General features: G+C 36.9%; 1 protein-coding gene across 16 annotated transcripts in view; it reads left to right on the forward strand.

The window, feature by feature from the left end:
• The window catches only part of R3HDM1 (R3H domain containing 1), a 227505-nt gene that overhangs the window by 121018 nt on the left and 90315 nt on the right, over positions 1 to 16172 (forward strand). For 9 of the 16 annotated variants that reach the window (XM_053596406.1, XM_053596403.1, XM_053596404.1 and 6 more), the window contains 7 exons: positions 1233 to 1270; positions 1355 to 1405; positions 1725 to 1951; positions 4089 to 4343; positions 8642 to 8793; positions 12488 to 12589; positions 14848 to 15144. In XM_053596406.1, coding sequence (XP_053452381.1) covers positions 1233 to 1270; positions 1355 to 1405; positions 1725 to 1951; positions 4089 to 4343; positions 8642 to 8793; positions 12488 to 12589; positions 14848 to 15144 — 1122 coding nt within the window. The remainder of the gene's footprint in view (positions 1 to 1232; positions 1271 to 1354; positions 1406 to 1724; positions 1952 to 4088; positions 4344 to 8641; positions 8794 to 12487; positions 12590 to 14847; positions 15145 to 16172) is intronic. The other 7 variants (XM_053596412.1, XM_053596413.1, XM_053596414.1 and 4 more) reach the window with 4 other exon arrangements.

Consider the following 16172-nt stretch of genomic DNA (forward strand, 5'->3'; position numbering starts at 1 on the left):
CTGAATTCTAGGCCTATACTAGATATACTTTTGTTTCGCTAGTTTATAAGATAGATGAGGTCACTGCCCTTGGTAAGTTGTCAAATAATGACAATGTGGTGTGTGGTTTATTAATATATAGATACACAAAGTTATATTAGGAGACACAGCAGAAAAGTACCACAAACCCATGGGGACATGGCAGAAAAGCACCACAAATCAGAACTAGGGAGGGGATGAAGAGAGTTAACGTCCAAGAGCAGACCTACAGGAGTAAAGAGTTCTAAGTAAAGGGTCAATATATGCAGAGGCCCAGAGGTAAAGGAGAACTTCCTGACACATGCGAGGAATTGAAAGAGTGGCAGTAGTTGGATTATAGCCTCAGTGGTACAGAAAGTGAGAAAAGTTTAGATTAAAAAAATAATCAGGAAACATATGACTTGGCCCTGAAAGTTCATTAAAGTGGTTGGACTTTTATTTTTTACTTTTGGCCAACAAATTTTTTTCTATAAAGAGCCAGATAATAAGTATATAATTAGGCTTTCTGACCCATATTTACTCAAACCTGACTTTCAGTGTGAAAGCAGACACAGACATATATAAATGAATGTTCATAACTATGTTCCAGTAAACTTATTTACAAAAACAGGAGGCTGGCTATAGTTTGCTGACCCCAGTGCTAAAACATATAGGAGCCATTCAGGAGGAAGAAGTATTTCAGAGACAATGCTATGCTTCTGTTGTATAAAATGGATGAAAATGGCAAAAACTGCTAGCTGGAAAACTAGTTAGAAGACTTTGAAGACTGTTACTATAATACAAATAAAATGATCATTGCCTGACCTAGGTTAATGGAATGGGAGGAGTTTTACTATAAGGGTCATTAAGTCACAGCTGCTTATTCATTGCTATTTCTGCAGTACTGGTGATCAAGTATTAAGTGAATGATGTGGAATCTGTAGATTGGTATTTACCTTGAATATATGATGATGAAAATGGGTTCACTTGTTTGGAAGTCAGTATTTATATTTCAAATTAATTTGGACCACAAAGTGAGTGGCTTCAACATTTATCTATTATAAGTAAGCACAATGTCTCCAAGGCAGGAAGAAATTCCATTTTATATGTGTACTCTTATCACCATTTTGGACTTTTAAAATGTTATTACACATATAGTTGTCATCATTCGTTTACAGATAGTATTAAAGTATTCTACAAAAGTGCAACTTTATGTATCTGTTCTTTCTTTCTAGTCCCTGTGTTCCCAAGAGAATTATATTATTGACAAAAGGTGAGGGAATTTTTAAGATATATTTTGGTAGTTGTCTGGGTGATGCTAATAAAAATTAAAAATACCTTATTAAAATGCCAACAGACTCCAAGATGAGGATTCCAGTAGTACCCAGCAGAGGCGCCAGATATTCAGGTATTGAAAGTTTTCAATACAGTATTGAAAAAGTAAAGCATTTGTTTTCCCTCTTTTCTTCCCCCTATTACAGCGGTTCTCAACCTATGGTTTGCAACCCCTTTGTAACAATGAAAATACATTCTGTATATCAGATATTTACATTACGATTCAGAACAGTAGCAAAATTACAGTTATGAAGTAGCAACAAAAATAATTTTATGGTTGGGGGTCACCACAACATGATGAACTGTGTTAAAGGGTTGCCACATTTGGAGGCATTAGGAAGGTTGAGAACCACTGCCTATTAGCTTTTCAAAATTTTATTTCTAAATTACAGAGTTAATAAAGATGCTTCAGGGAGATCAACAAATAGCCATCAAAGCAGCACTGAGAATGAGTTGAAGTATTCAGAACCCCGACCCTGGAGCAGCACAGATTCAGATAGCTCTCTTCGAAACCTGAAACCTGCCGTAACCAAAGCCAGCAGCTTCAGTGGAATCTCAGTCCTGACAAGAGGTGATAGTTCTGGAAGCAGCAAAAGCGTAGGCAGGCTTTCAAAAACAGGTATAAATAATCTACCTAAAACTGTGTGGTCAGACATTAGTTGTCTTAGTGTTGTCTTAGCTCTTTATTTAGCATATGGCTTCTAATTACCCTAAAATGTAAAATCACTACCAGCAGTTCACTGACCACATCCACAGTACTTAAGGAGTTAATACGTTTATTGACGTTAGGATTCACGCTCTGTCCTGGAGAGAGATCAATTAAAATAAAAATTCTTATTTATGGTAACATAAACTTAATCACTTAAATTCATTGAAATGTCCTCTCTTATTTGAAAGCCATAGATGATTGGAAATTCTTCATGGCTTATTTATAGTTGGAAGGGTAGTTTCTCACCTAGAATTTTTTAGCACTGTTTGCATTTTCAGGCAATCCTATCAATTACTGATTGTATTTTTCATGATAAAGTCCTTCTTTTCACATTAAAAAATGAATAAAATTGCTGAATTTTATGAATTAAATAAAAAGAGCTTTTTGAGGAATTTAAAAACCAGAAATTAATCTCCTCATTAATCTCCCAAACTGCTTTAAGAGTCCATTGGCTCATAACATTTTCTCCTTTCATTTTTACTAACTGGCTTTAATACTAATGAAGCTCGTGTATTTGTTTGAGACAGAGGCTCACTATGTTGCCCTCAATAGACTGCTCTGGCGTCACAGCTCACAGCAACCTCAAGCTCTTGGGCTCCAGCGATTCTCTTGCCTCAGCCTCCCAAGTAGCTGGGTCTACAGGTGCCTGCCACAGTGCCTGGCTATTTTTTTGTTGCAGTTGTCATTGTTCTTTAGCAGGCCCAGGCCGGTTTTGAGCCCACCAACCCTGGTGTTATGTGGCTGGCGCCCCACCACTGAGCTACATGCGCCAAGTCAATTGCCACGTTTTTAATGTATAATGTGGTTGTATCAAAATTGTCTTAGTGTTTAAGTTAGGATGTTAGTAAAGATAGGTAAATTTTATAATGTAAGAGGTCTGCATATGTACTAAATATGCATGTTTTGAAAAATGTTTACTATGTCTTAACAGATAAAACTACTCATGTGAGTAAAGCCATTGCTGAATTAATACATTTTAAGAGCATATATTTATAATATCAGGAATAAAATTTTATTTAGCCCTTCTTTTAGTAAGTAAAAAGTGATATTTTATTTTAATTCCTAGGATAAATTGATTTGAGTTCTTATCCAGAGTCAGTTTGGCATAACATAAAATAGATGGTATCCTTCAGAAGGCAGTCTGTATAGTATATCATAGTTATTTCATTCACTGAAGGTTAAGTCTCCACCTCAGCCTCAACTCCCTTATTCAAAACATAATTAACTACATACATTATCCAGATCTTTCTCTTTCTTTCACTGTCTCTTTAGATACCGTTTTAGCCATTATCCTAAAAAGTCAGTAGCATTCTCTGTCCCTGTGTAATAAAAAATGAAATAGATTACAGATGTGAAAGGAGTTAAAAATCAGTTAACAAATTAGTTTATTAAGTACTGTGAGGAATACATTTTAAGCTTATGCTAATATAAGTACTTGGAATATTTTTCATGTTATCTCTATCCCTTATAAGGTAGAAGCTTAAAAGTTGATTTTACAAAAAGATATTATGGGTATAATCTGAGAAATGAAATTCTGCAATGAAACTTGACAGTTGTTTCTATTAATACAGAATTTATCATTTCTGTTATTTCCTACACTACTTTTAATCTTTCTGTGTTCTTATAGATAAGGGGTTTCTGATATAAGAGGTTTTGGGCATTTCACTGTGCTAAGTTCTTTTTCCTGGGGGAAAATTGTAATCTGTATTTTCCTAGGTGTTAATCTAAAAGGTAAAATGTGCATAACTGTCCTTTTGGGAATGTGGGTTATGTGCTTTTGTGGCTGTCTGTGGCTGGTGTTACTGTAAACTTGCTTAAGTTGCATGCTTGGCTATGACTTCTCTGACAAGTTATGTGATCAGTTTGCTATATTAAACTTATTTGTGTTGGGGTGGGTAAGCAAAATTGGACAATAAATCAAAAATCCTCGATGCTTTTATGTGGTAACTGCATGTTATGCAATGTGAATTTTATTGTTAACATTTTTAAAACCTGTGTTTTTATATAAGGTTTAAAAAATCCATATTTTTCATTACTCCTCTTCTAGGTTCTGAGTCTTCTGGTAGTGTAGGGTCATCTACAGGCTCTCTTTCTCACATCCAGCAGCCTCTTCCAGGTACAGCTCTCAGCCAGTCTTCTCATGGCGCACCTGTCGTCTATCCAACTGTCAGCACTCATAGTTCTCTTTCCTTTGATGGTGGCCTAAATGGGCAAGTCGCATCTTCTAGCACTAGCTTCTTTTTGCTTCCCTTGGAAGCGGCAGGCATACCACCTGGCAGTATTCTGATCAACCCACAAACAGGTTGGTATCCAGAAAAAGTTGTTTCAGGAATTATCTGAAAGTTAAAAGATGCTTACTGAATGTATTTTCTATATATGTATGGTCAGCTTTTTATTTTTCATTAATAGTTAGCATTTTCCTGAGAACTTTAATAAAAATATTTATGCTAGAAATGATAGCAAACATATTTATATCAGAAAGCATGTTTCCCCTTGTGACCTCTATGACATCTTGTAGGCCAAATAATGGCCAAACTATAATTAGAGAAAAATGCATTTCCTCGAAATGAGACAACCACCTTTGAAAGAGATGTTTTTGATATAACATTTTATCCTGGAGAAAATAGTATGCATTTTATGAAGAAAGACAAAGTAAACCACTCTTTATAAAGTATAAAAAAGCTATAATTACTTGCCCTTCAAAATGTGTTCTTTTTCCTACTGAGGAAAAGCCAAAAAAAATGAGTACTCCTTGTATTAATATTGGTAAGACATAGCTTTTGTAGTTAGCTAACAATTTACATTTATTTGAGCATTTATTTGTACCATATACTGTGTAAGGTATTTTAAATACTTGATAATCTTTATAATAATTGTTAGGTAGGTGAAATCCTTATTTACAGGTAAAGAAATGAACATCAAGTGAGGTAAAGAGATTGCAGTTACATTTCACTATGTAGTTTGTCAAAAATAGAGAGAAAATATTCTTTAAAAGACACAAGGTTTCTGTTTAGCAGGCCCTGGCCGGGTTCGAACCCATCACCCCAGGTGCACAGGGCCCATGCTCTAACCATTGAGCTCTGGGCACTAAGCCTCAAGTCTTGGTTTCTATTCAGAGTAATATATCTCAATCATTTGGCAAAGAGATGAAAATAATCTTTGATCTTTTGATCACTATTTTAAAACTCATGTACTTAGCCAATGTGGTCACATCATAATGGAAGTAATTGGGTGAGGCAGATACAAGTGGGAGTATCAAGCTTCTGAATATTGCTGGTCCTCCTACAACCTTAGCACTCTGGGAGGCTGAGGCAGGTGGATTGCCTGAACTCATGACCAGCCTGAGCCAAAGCCAGAGCAAGACCTCATCCTAAAAAAATATCCAGGCATTGTGTTGGGCCCTTGTAGTCCCAGCTACTTGGGAGACTGAGGCAGAGAATCACTTAAGCCCAAGAATTTAAGTTTGCTATGAGGTATGACACCAAGGCACTCTACCAAGGGCGACGAAGTGAAACTCTGTCTCAAAAAAATTTTTTTAAAAATTGCAGGTTCTTTTGTTTATAGTAAACAAAACCATGGCTTGGAACTCATTACTTTCAGGTTTTATTCACATTTCTTTTTAAGATAAAATATTCAAACTTTTTTTTATTATAAAAATTGAATTAGCGTAAGTAACTGATTTTTTAAAAATTTAATTTTTGCTTAATAATTATCTTATCCTTCAGGTATATTGTGTTATGTAAACTTTGTTTCTCTGGAGCAGTATATGAGATAATTTAATATTTTACTACTTCCTGTTATTTTACTTTGAAAACACATTAGTTAATATGGTTTTGGTAACATGAAAGATTCAGTTGGTTACAAAGTGATAGAGTTAGAAATTTTGTATTTTTATACAATTTTGCTTTATTACAGAAGAAAGGATCAAGGGAACATTTAACCAAAGGGCAGGGAAGGAGATGGGGCAGAGAGCAAGTGAAGTTGGTCAAGCCTCAGTGCAGCCTCATAGGGTACATAGAGCCACCACAAGACCGATGATCCTGGGACAGGGTTTTGCAGAGGTAGACAGGGTGGGGCTGAATTGCACAGCTGCCTATGTGCCACAAAATAATCCACCTGAAATTCAGTTGTATGCTTAATTTTTTTTTTTTTTTTTTTGGAGACAGTCTGACTGTGTTGTGCTGTGGAGAGTGCCATGGCGTCAGCATAGCTGACAGCAACCTAAAACTCCTGGGTTGAAGCCATCCTCCTGCCCCATCTCCCAAGCAGCTGAGACTACAGCTGTACGCCACAACACCTGGCAGATTTTCCTTTTTTTAATAGAGATAGGATTTCACTTTTACTTAGTCTGGTCTTGAACTCCTGAGCTCAAGCCATCCTCCCGCCTCAGCCTCCTAGAGGGCTAGGATTACAGGGATGAGCCTCCATGCCCAGCCAGAAAGGATGTTTTAAAGGCAGTTGTTTTTTGTTTTTTGTTTTGAGACAGATTCTCCCTTTGTCATCCCTGGTAGAGTGCCGTGGCATCGTAACTCATAGCAACCTCAAACTCTTGGGCTCAAGCGATCCTCTTGCCTCAGCCCCCTGGGTAGCTGGGACTACAGGCGCTCACTACAAGGCCCAGCTATTTCTAGTAGTGAGGTCTCTACTTCAGGCTGGTCTCCCAACTCCTGAGCTCAGGCAGTCCACCTACCATGGCCTCTCAGAGTCCTGGGTTTACAGGTGTAAACCACTGTACGAGCTAAGAAACTATTATTTAAGTCTTGTGTTTCTCTGTTTTTCTCACTCTAAATGGATATCAAAGTCAGGGAATAGTTTATTTTATGTAGTCCTTTTTTTTTTTTTTTTTTTGTTGAGACAGGGTCCCACCCTATGCCCCTGAGCAGAGTGCAGTGGGCGTGGTAGCTCACCACAACCTCAGACTCGGGCTGCGGGCACCCCGCTGCCTCAGCCTCCGGAAGCCGCTGGGATTACAGGCGCTCGCTGCGGCGCCCGGCTGGGTTTTTCCATTTTTTTCACAAGTCGGGGTCTCACTGTCGCTCAGGCGAGTCTCGAACTTCTGAGCTCAAGCGATTCTCCCTCCTCAGCCTCCCACAGTGCTGGGATTACAGGCGTGAGCCACCGCGCCCGGCTTTATTTTCCTCTTTTATAATCCAGTCTATAGTAAGGAAAGATACTAATCTTTGAATTCATTTACACCTTCATTGAAAAGATGTCTGGACGAAAGTATTCAAAATGTTAACTGTAAGATTATGAGGAACTTATTTTATTTTTAATCTCTATTTGTTTGCTGTTTTCCTATAATAAAAATGTTACTTATTATAATAAAAAGCTATTTAGAGTATGTCTATAGACATAGAAAATAATATTTATTTTTCTTACATAAAGTGCCCATTTTCCCTTGACATAAGTAGTGAACAATAAGAACAAAGCCTCAAAATCAACATCAGAGTTCCTAGTTTTATCTTTTAAAAACTATAACTTTGGGTGGCGCCTGTGGCTCAGTCGGTAAGGCGCCGGCCCCATATGCCAAGGGTGGCAGGTTCAAACCCGGCTCCGGCTGAACTGCAAACCAAAAAAAAAAATAGCTGGGCGTTGTGGCGGGCACCTGTAGTCCCAGCTACTCGGGAGGCTGAGGCAAGAGAATCGCTTAAGCCCAGGAGTTGGAGGTTGCTGTGAGCTGTGTGATGCCACGGCACTCTACGGAGGGCGATAAAGTGAGACTCTGTCTCTACAAAAAAAAAAAAACTATAACTTTTAGCAAATTAGAAGTTGTAAAATAAGGACAGTGCCATCAAGTTCATAATGTGAAGTTTGAAGCTGTCCATTATTTTCATTTTCATTCATTTTTAATTTTATTAGTGAAATATATTCAATGTGCCCAAAATTTAGATATTTCCCACTTGCTAGTAAAAACTACTGAGTAACTTTGTAGTATCCTGAAGTTAAGCATTTTCTCTTTAAACTAAATTGTATTGGCCGGGCGCAGTGGCTCACGCCTGTAATCCTAGCACTCTGGGAGGCTGAGGCGGGTGGATTGCTTGAACTCACAAATTCGAGACCAGCCTGAGCAAGACCCCGACTTTACTAAAAATAGAAAAACTGAGGCAAGATGATCCTTTGAGCCTAAGAGTTGGAGGTTGCTATGAGCTATGATGCCACAGCATGCTACCCAGGGCGACAGCTTGATACTGTCTCAAAAATAAGCAAACAAAAAAAACTTAATTGTGTTTTAGTCCTATAGGACCACAGGCCTGTACCTTAATCCCTTGGGCATAATGCATCTCATAATTAAGAGTTTTTCAGAAAATATTATCTGTTAATAAAATAAGTTTGGTAAGGCCTTCAGACAACACCCCCATAGAAAAACACTTCAGTAAAACATTTGAATATTTACTCTAAGTGAAAAAAATAAAAATTACTGTTAGTCTCAAGTCATGTCAGACTGCTTCTCAAGCTAAGAAAATCTTTTGATTTTCAAAAAAATTGAGGGTTTTGGAAGAGTAGATAAGGTTTTGAGGATATTTTATAAATTGTTAGTAGTATGACCTGTTTTCAGTCTCTACTGTAAATTGATTTTTTCCTTGTCTTTAAATTTTTCAGGTCAGCCCTTCATAAACCCAGATGGAAGTCCAGTTGTGTATAATCCTCCTATGACTCAACAGCCAGTTAGACCCCAAGTGCCTGGACCTCCACAGCCACCTCTGCCACCCCCGCCACCTCAACAACCAGCAACTAATCACATTTTCTCACAGGTGCAAACATTCACGATTACATAATGCTAAGTACATGCCTTTACATATTTGTAACTAAATTTACTAATTATAATTGAGTTAGCAAAGTATCTCTTAGAACTTTATTTTCTGCTACCAGTAATGTTTCATGTACTACTCATGGGAAAAGAGGGTTAATTTCAAGAGCTTTTCATGTAATAAATACTGATTATTAGAAAGATGGGAATTTTTTTAATCTCATGAGCCTTTCTGGGGAGTATTTTATTCCTTTATCACCACAGCAAGAAATGAGAAAGAGGAGAAAGAAAAAACTAATAAAAGTGTTCACTGGCCCAGTAAGCAAAGTAAGTTAAGATTGAACAGATTTAACAGGAAAAACCGAGATGGGTTACTTAGATCCTGCAACGTATTCTATCCATTCTGCCTACATTAGGAGAGATAGACAAATTCTGTGAGTTAAAATTACTCTCAGTAATATATTGAATTTGTATAAACATTTAGAGTTTATATATAACATCTTCACATTCAGTCTTCTTCCTCTCAAGATGTGTTGTCCATCTTTGGAGAACTTAATCATACTGACATAAACTGTTTTATCTTTATTCTAATTTTTAATGGTTGTGTCGCATGTGAAAGAGTTTCTACAGTTAGTTACAACTCTTTTCCCCTGTTAAGACTATATAAATATTACATTGGTGAGAATATGAAGGTTAATTACTTATGAAAGAATTAGAATTATAAACTTGAACTGGAGTAATTTCATTCATTTTGCTTGCTATTGATATCATTTGTATGGCAGGGTTGAAGAACATAGGAGCAGTTTAATTACTTTATCCAGTAGTATTAAAGTTATGAAAATAATGGTACCTCTGGCAATGAAGACTTGTAATACTAGGCAAGGCAATTTTTTTTTTTTTTTTAAAGTAGAAGGACTGGTAGGTTTTTGGTACACCTCTACGGTAATACAAAGGAGTTCTTTTATGTGTAAGAGATCACCTAAAACTATTCCCAACGACCCCCATGCCCCTTTCCCCACCCCATTTGATTATATCCACTAAGGCTGTATAAAACTTCTGGCCTTCTTTGCCTTGGCTTTACTCAACTTAATGCCAAAGAGTTTCCCTTTTTTTTTAATTTATCGAGACAAGGTCTCCCTCTCTCACCTAGGCTAGCATGCAGTGGGATTGTGGCGTACTACAACCTCAAGCTCTTAGGCTCAAGTGATCCTCCTGCCTCAGCCTTTTGATTAACTAGGACTACAGGCATATTGCAACATGCTTGGCTACTTTTTTTATTTGTTGTAGAGGCAGGATTTCATTTGGTTGCCCAGGCTAGTCTATGATTTCCAGACCCTTCAGATGAACTACATTTCTTGAACATACAATAAAAAACCAGTTACTTTAGGTGGGTCCTGTTTTACTGTCATTTGCAATTCAAATAGAAAAGGAAGTGCCAAGGCCTTTTCTTTAACTGCTGTCAGGATTTCACTTATCAGTCGTCTAGTAGCTCATGGTTGTCTCATTAATCTTTAACATTCTGGGAGAAATTAACTTATACTTTTGGTACTCATAGTCTTCTATCTCCTAGTAGACCAAAGCTTTTATTTCATCTTACATTTACATAGGAGGTCAAGTTTTTTGTAAGGAAGTTATGTCCTAGGGCAGCACCTGTAGCTCAGTGAGTAGGGCGCCGGCCCCATATACCCTAATGAATTGAATTAGGCTAATAGTCTAGAGTATGTCACAGTTGACATGTCTGCAGAAGGTGGCAGGTTCAAACATGGCACTGGCCAAACTGCAACAAAAAATAGCCAGGCGTTGTGGCAGGAGCCTGTAGTCCCAGCTATTTGACAGGCTAAGGCAAAAGAATTGCCTAAGCCCAAGAGCTGGAGGTTGCTGTGAGCTGTGATGGCATGGCACTCTACTGAGGGCAACAAAATGAGACTCTGTCTCTAAAAAAAAGTTCTAATGGTTATATCACTTAATAACACATCAAATAGTCTGTTCATGGAAGTTCTAAAGCTGCTATACCTCATTTAGTGTGATATATGTCAGTTAAGAAGCTCACTTATTTCTAGTCAAGAAGTTTATGAGGAACCAGAGATAATCCAGCTTTTATTTGTAGTGATTACATTAATTTTAGGGGTTCCCCCCCCCCCCCGGATTGAGCTAATCTAAGCTATTTGGTTTTTGAGAAATTATTGTGCTTATTTTTGGGGTAAAAGTGTGTCTCATCATTATACATCTTTTTTGTCATAAGAATTTCTCCGTAAAAGTATTCTCCTCTTAAATGCCGTCCAAGGCCAGGCGCAGTAGCTCACACCTGTAATCCTAGCTCTTTGGGAGGCCGAGGCAGGTGTATTGCTCCAGCTCAAGAGTTCATGAGTTCAAGTCCAGCCTGAGCAAAAAAGCAAGACTCTGTCTCTACTAAAAATAGAAAAACTGAGGCAAGATGACTGCTTGAGCCTAAGAGTTGGAGGTGCTGTGAGCTGTAATACCACGGCACTCTACCCAGAGTGATAGCTTGAGACTCTGTCTCAAAAAAAAAAAAAAAAAAGAAATAATGGTTATATCACTTAATAAAACATCAAATAGTCTGTTCATGGGAGAAAAGTCTGTTTGGTTAATATACATGTTAACCGAAAGTAAGAGTTTTCATCTTTCCATGAGATAGAATTACCTACATTATTCTGCGTTCTTACATTACTGTCTACAGATCACTTACCTTAGTCTGTCTATAAAGTGGATTACTACAGATTAAGCTGATATGTATATTAATTGCCTTTTTCTAATAAAATATAAAACAAGATTGGGAAATTAAATTACATTCCAGGGTTAGCTCATAGATAGCCAACCATATTCCTAAGATCAAGTCTATTTCTTAACATACCTATTTTTAAGCACCCTCAGGCACTCTTTTAAAAAAAAAAAAAGAATTTTTATGTCCCATATAAAAACTCTTTTTCCTGAAACTCAGGAGTATTTCACTAATGGCTGAAGATTTCAAGTAATTAGTTTCTCAGCTGCTAATATATATGCTGTTAGATAAAAATGTGTTTAGTTATATGAAAGTGTTTGTTGTCTTTATGTATGTGTTAGAGATGTGTTTATGTGTGTACATGTGTCTGTATGTCTATGTGTGTTGTTCCTTAGGCTGTTATTCTTAATACTAGCCATAGTATAATTTTTATATAAAATTCAGGAACTTTGGGCCCAAAATAGTATTTAATCATACCTTATCAAATAGGATAATCGGCATAGATACTATGTAAGTTGCTAGTCTGATAACAATAATGAAGTTTTTCATTTATAATTTAATATTATATTGCTGAATAGGGCAACCCTTTCATAAAACCAGAAAATGAGGGTAAGCAGTTTTGCATTTACTGACTTAACCCAGAAGCCTTGGTTAGATGCAAGGTTGAAATGCTTAAATTACCTATTTCAATTCATTTATAGTAAAGACGTATTTTTATTGCCAAAAATACTGTCCTAATTATATAATAAGCCAAGGCATAGGTATGTTCTTAAAAGTTTTACTATGTAGAATTTCTTCACTTAGTATTGGTTTTGTTGTTTCCTATAGTGTTGTATTTTAAATGACTTGCTGAATATAATTAAAACTATTGCCAAAAAAGTGTAAATTTACATTTTCTGAATTTTTCTAATCATTTTATTCTGACATTAACATTGTTTGCCAACCTGTTATTCTTTAGCCTGTTCGTCCTCTGCAGTCCTCTTCACAGCCTGTTCAGTACTCTACAGCCCCTTACCCATCCCCGCTCCTGCCGGTCTCACCCACCCAGCAATACTCCGTGGTACTATATCTCTGTTCACCTCCTGCATTGTTTCTGTGGGTGGATGTGTGATGAATGCTGATGAACGTTTGTGGGTTTTTTTTTTTTACAAGTCAGGGATACACATGTACCAAAATTAGAAATAAATTCATTTATTCTCTTCCATTAAATATTATGTTGGATTATAAATGATTGTTTAAACTCTAATCTTTTTCTGCTTTTTCGTAATGAAATAGTTTTCAATTAACTAGTCCTAAAATGTTGTAGCTATTCCTTATTGAGGTCGTTGCATGATCTGTGCTGTCCTTGGATGGCAGCTTGCCTGTAGGTTTAGTCTATCTATTCTGTCCCTAATGTTATAGGTCTAGTAGACTTAGTACAATTTATTAGGTTGAATTGTGGCTTACAGTTAGACTCCCTTCTAAGTTTAGTTCCAAAGAAGATCTCTAGATATTTAATCTATGACTGTAAAGTGGTGAATGGTGCTTCTAATCCAAAATACTACCCAAGTTATACCTCTCAGTAAGATCTGACTTACCCTGCTGTGTTTTTACTGTGTGGACTTCTTCTGCATAGTGCTTTGTATGAAGTAGGTATTTAAGAAAGTTAGTTTCCTTTCCTTAAAATGAATTTCCCTAACTGTCTGTATCCCTTTCCCAATGATGCTGTTATTTTCCAGACTCTAAAAATGACTGTCGCATTTTGAAATTGCTTTCTGAGTCAGATTGTAAGCTGTCTCTGAAAATCTTTCTTAGCGCATTTTAGAACCATTTTCTATGGGGGCAGTGTTTTTGAGCTGGAGCAACCCCATTTACCAGCCTTGGCTCTGAATGGTTTTAAAAAATCACTTCCAGTTGGAGAAAATGAACTTTTTCAGCCTTGAAAAGATTGAAAACATCCAGAAAAAAATTGGAAAAAAAGCTTTAAAAAGTTTTGGAATTTGTACTGGAATAAGAAAATGACTTTTTCTGAAGGTTGATCCTTAACATTGATATATAGTTACAGTATCTCTTTTAAAAAATTTTGACCATGTAACTTTTAAATTACAGCTAGTAGATACATGTTTTCCTTTTGAAACCATTCATTGAATTAGGCTAATAGTCTAGAGTATGTCACGGTGACAATTTGGAAAAAGTAAAACCGTGTATTTTTTGTCATTAAATCAGGTTCTACCTGTCTTTATTTTTTTTTTTTTTTTTTTTGCAGTTTTTGGCCAGGGCTGGGTTTGAACCCAAGACCTCCGGCATATGGGGCCGGCTCCCTACTCCGTTGAGCCACAGGCACCACCCAGGTTCTCCCTTTTCAATCTTTTACTTTGTCTACAGCCTTAATTTACTTTGCAAAAACAAGCAGACACTAGAAATTGCAGACATATCAACTTTGATTTGACAACCAAATTGCCACAGTTTTGTAAGTCACTTCTTTCAATGTTGATCTCAACAAAATGTGGTATATTTTGTTGCCTATCCGTGGCTCCTTGGGAGCAAAAGAATTCCAATTTAACCCCATATTGTCATTTTAGTGATATTTTTCTGTAACAGTAAGAGCTGGTCCTAATGCTGTTGAGTCAGAGAAATGTTTATGAGATGACACATAAATCCTAACTTCTCTTGGCAGGGCGCCATTACTTGTTCTCCAATTAGCAAAAGCAGTAGGAAACTGTCAACTTGGATTTCATTTTTTCTGGCACCAAACTTTAAGGACAGACTGAAAAAACACAAAAGAAGAATTGAATTTAGGGCCAAATTATCTTTGAGATTAGAGAAAGGTCTAGGTGGTTGGATTTAATTTTATGTATTTAATTTCTGCAAGTAATTTTGATTGTTAGGGATACAAAGATGCATAGAGCATAAATCTTTTGTTCTAGGAAGAGGGGAGGTAGTTTCAAGTAAAGGGTAATTACTACCTTGCTCATTGCTTGGTCTTTGAAATTCTTTCACAAAATGTTAATATAAATATGTTCAATTTCACTTTATGTGCCCTTAATCTTTATTTAAATACATGTCTTTTAATTTTTAATGTAAAATGTTATGTCTTACTCTTTTCTGCATGCTATACATTTCACATAAAGTATATTTTATAAGTAATTTATAATGACACATTATAATCTTCCTGCCTTAGAGTTCTCATTTTCTCCTCTCGTATTATCTCATTTCTGTTGTGAATGTATGTAATTTCTATGATATATGCTACTGGAATTCATTTAAAAATATTAATTTTTTTTAATAAGTTTGGACTGTTGTAGAAAGCTTACTGATTCTGACTTTTTCCCTTTTTAGCAGGATAACCTTGGGTCTCAGTTTAGCCACATGAGTCTTGCCCGCCAGCCATCTGCTGATGGTTCTGACCCTCATGCCACCATGTTCCAGTCCACTGTTGTTCTTCAGTCTCCACAGCAATCTGGTTTTATCATGACGGCAGCCCCTCCACCACATCCTCCACTGCCGCCGCCGCCACCCCCTCCTCCATTACCACCTGGGCAGCCAGTCCCTGCTGCTGGCTATTCTGCCTCTGGTCATCCTGTCAGCCAGCCTGTGATCCAGCAGCAGGGATATATTCAGCAGCCATCACCACAGGTACATTTTCATCTTTTTTCCTTCATGGGGTCTCTTATTTAAGATCAGTTTTAACGGGCAGCGCCTGTGGCTCAAGGAGTAGGGTGCTGGCCCCATATGCTGAGGGTGCCAGGTTCAAACCCAGCCCCAGCCAAAAAGAAAAAAGAAAAAAAAATTTTTTAAAGATCAGTTTTAACTTCAAAGAGGTTATTTTTCAATTTCTCATGGAGCGCTTGTGAGAATGTATAAACAAAGTGTGTTTATCTTCCCTCCTGTGGAGATTTTTTTTTTTTTTTTTTTTTGAGACAGAGTCTCAAGCTGTTGCCTTGGGTAGAGTGCCGTGACATCACAGCAACCTCCAACTCTTGGGCTTAAGCAATTCTCTTGCCTCAGCCTCCCAAGTGGCTGGGACTACAGGCCACCACCACAACGCCCGGCTATTTTCTTGCTGGAGTTGTCATTGTTGTTTAGCTGGCCCAGGCTGGGCTCAAGCCTGCCAGCCTCAGTGCATGTGGCTAGCGCTGTAACCACTGTGCTACAGGCACTGAACCCCTCCCCTGGAGATTTTCAAGCACGTGCTAGACAACCACATGACAGGAAAACATTTCAATTGGATGATTAAACTATATGACCTTTGAGGTTTTTTTTCTGATTTAGTGATTGTTTTTTAAATTAGCTTAATAGAAATACAGTAAAAAGTTAAGTGCACTACTATAAAATACAATGATAGCATTTCAAGAAGAAATACATTAATTTGGGGAGAATTAACAATTTTTTTTTTTTTTTTTTTTTTATTGTTGGGGATTCATTGAGGGTACAATAAGCCAGGTTACACTGATTGCAATTGTTAGGTAAAGTGACTCCTTCAGTGCAGGAACAGATTATCTCATTACACTTACTTAGATCTTTCTTAATTTTTTTCAACATTATTTTGCAGTTTTCATTATACAGATATTATACCTATTTTATTAAATGTATCCCTAAGTGTTTATCCCTAAGAGGAATGTTCTCAAAGTTTATTTTCTATTTGTTAATTGCTGGTATATAGA

This window comes from Nycticebus coucang, chromosome 7 (genome assembly GCF_027406575.1).
Source record: "Nycticebus coucang isolate mNycCou1 chromosome 7, mNycCou1.pri, whole genome shotgun sequence".
NCBI classification, from domain to species: domain Eukaryota; kingdom Metazoa; phylum Chordata; class Mammalia; order Primates; family Lorisidae; genus Nycticebus; species Nycticebus coucang.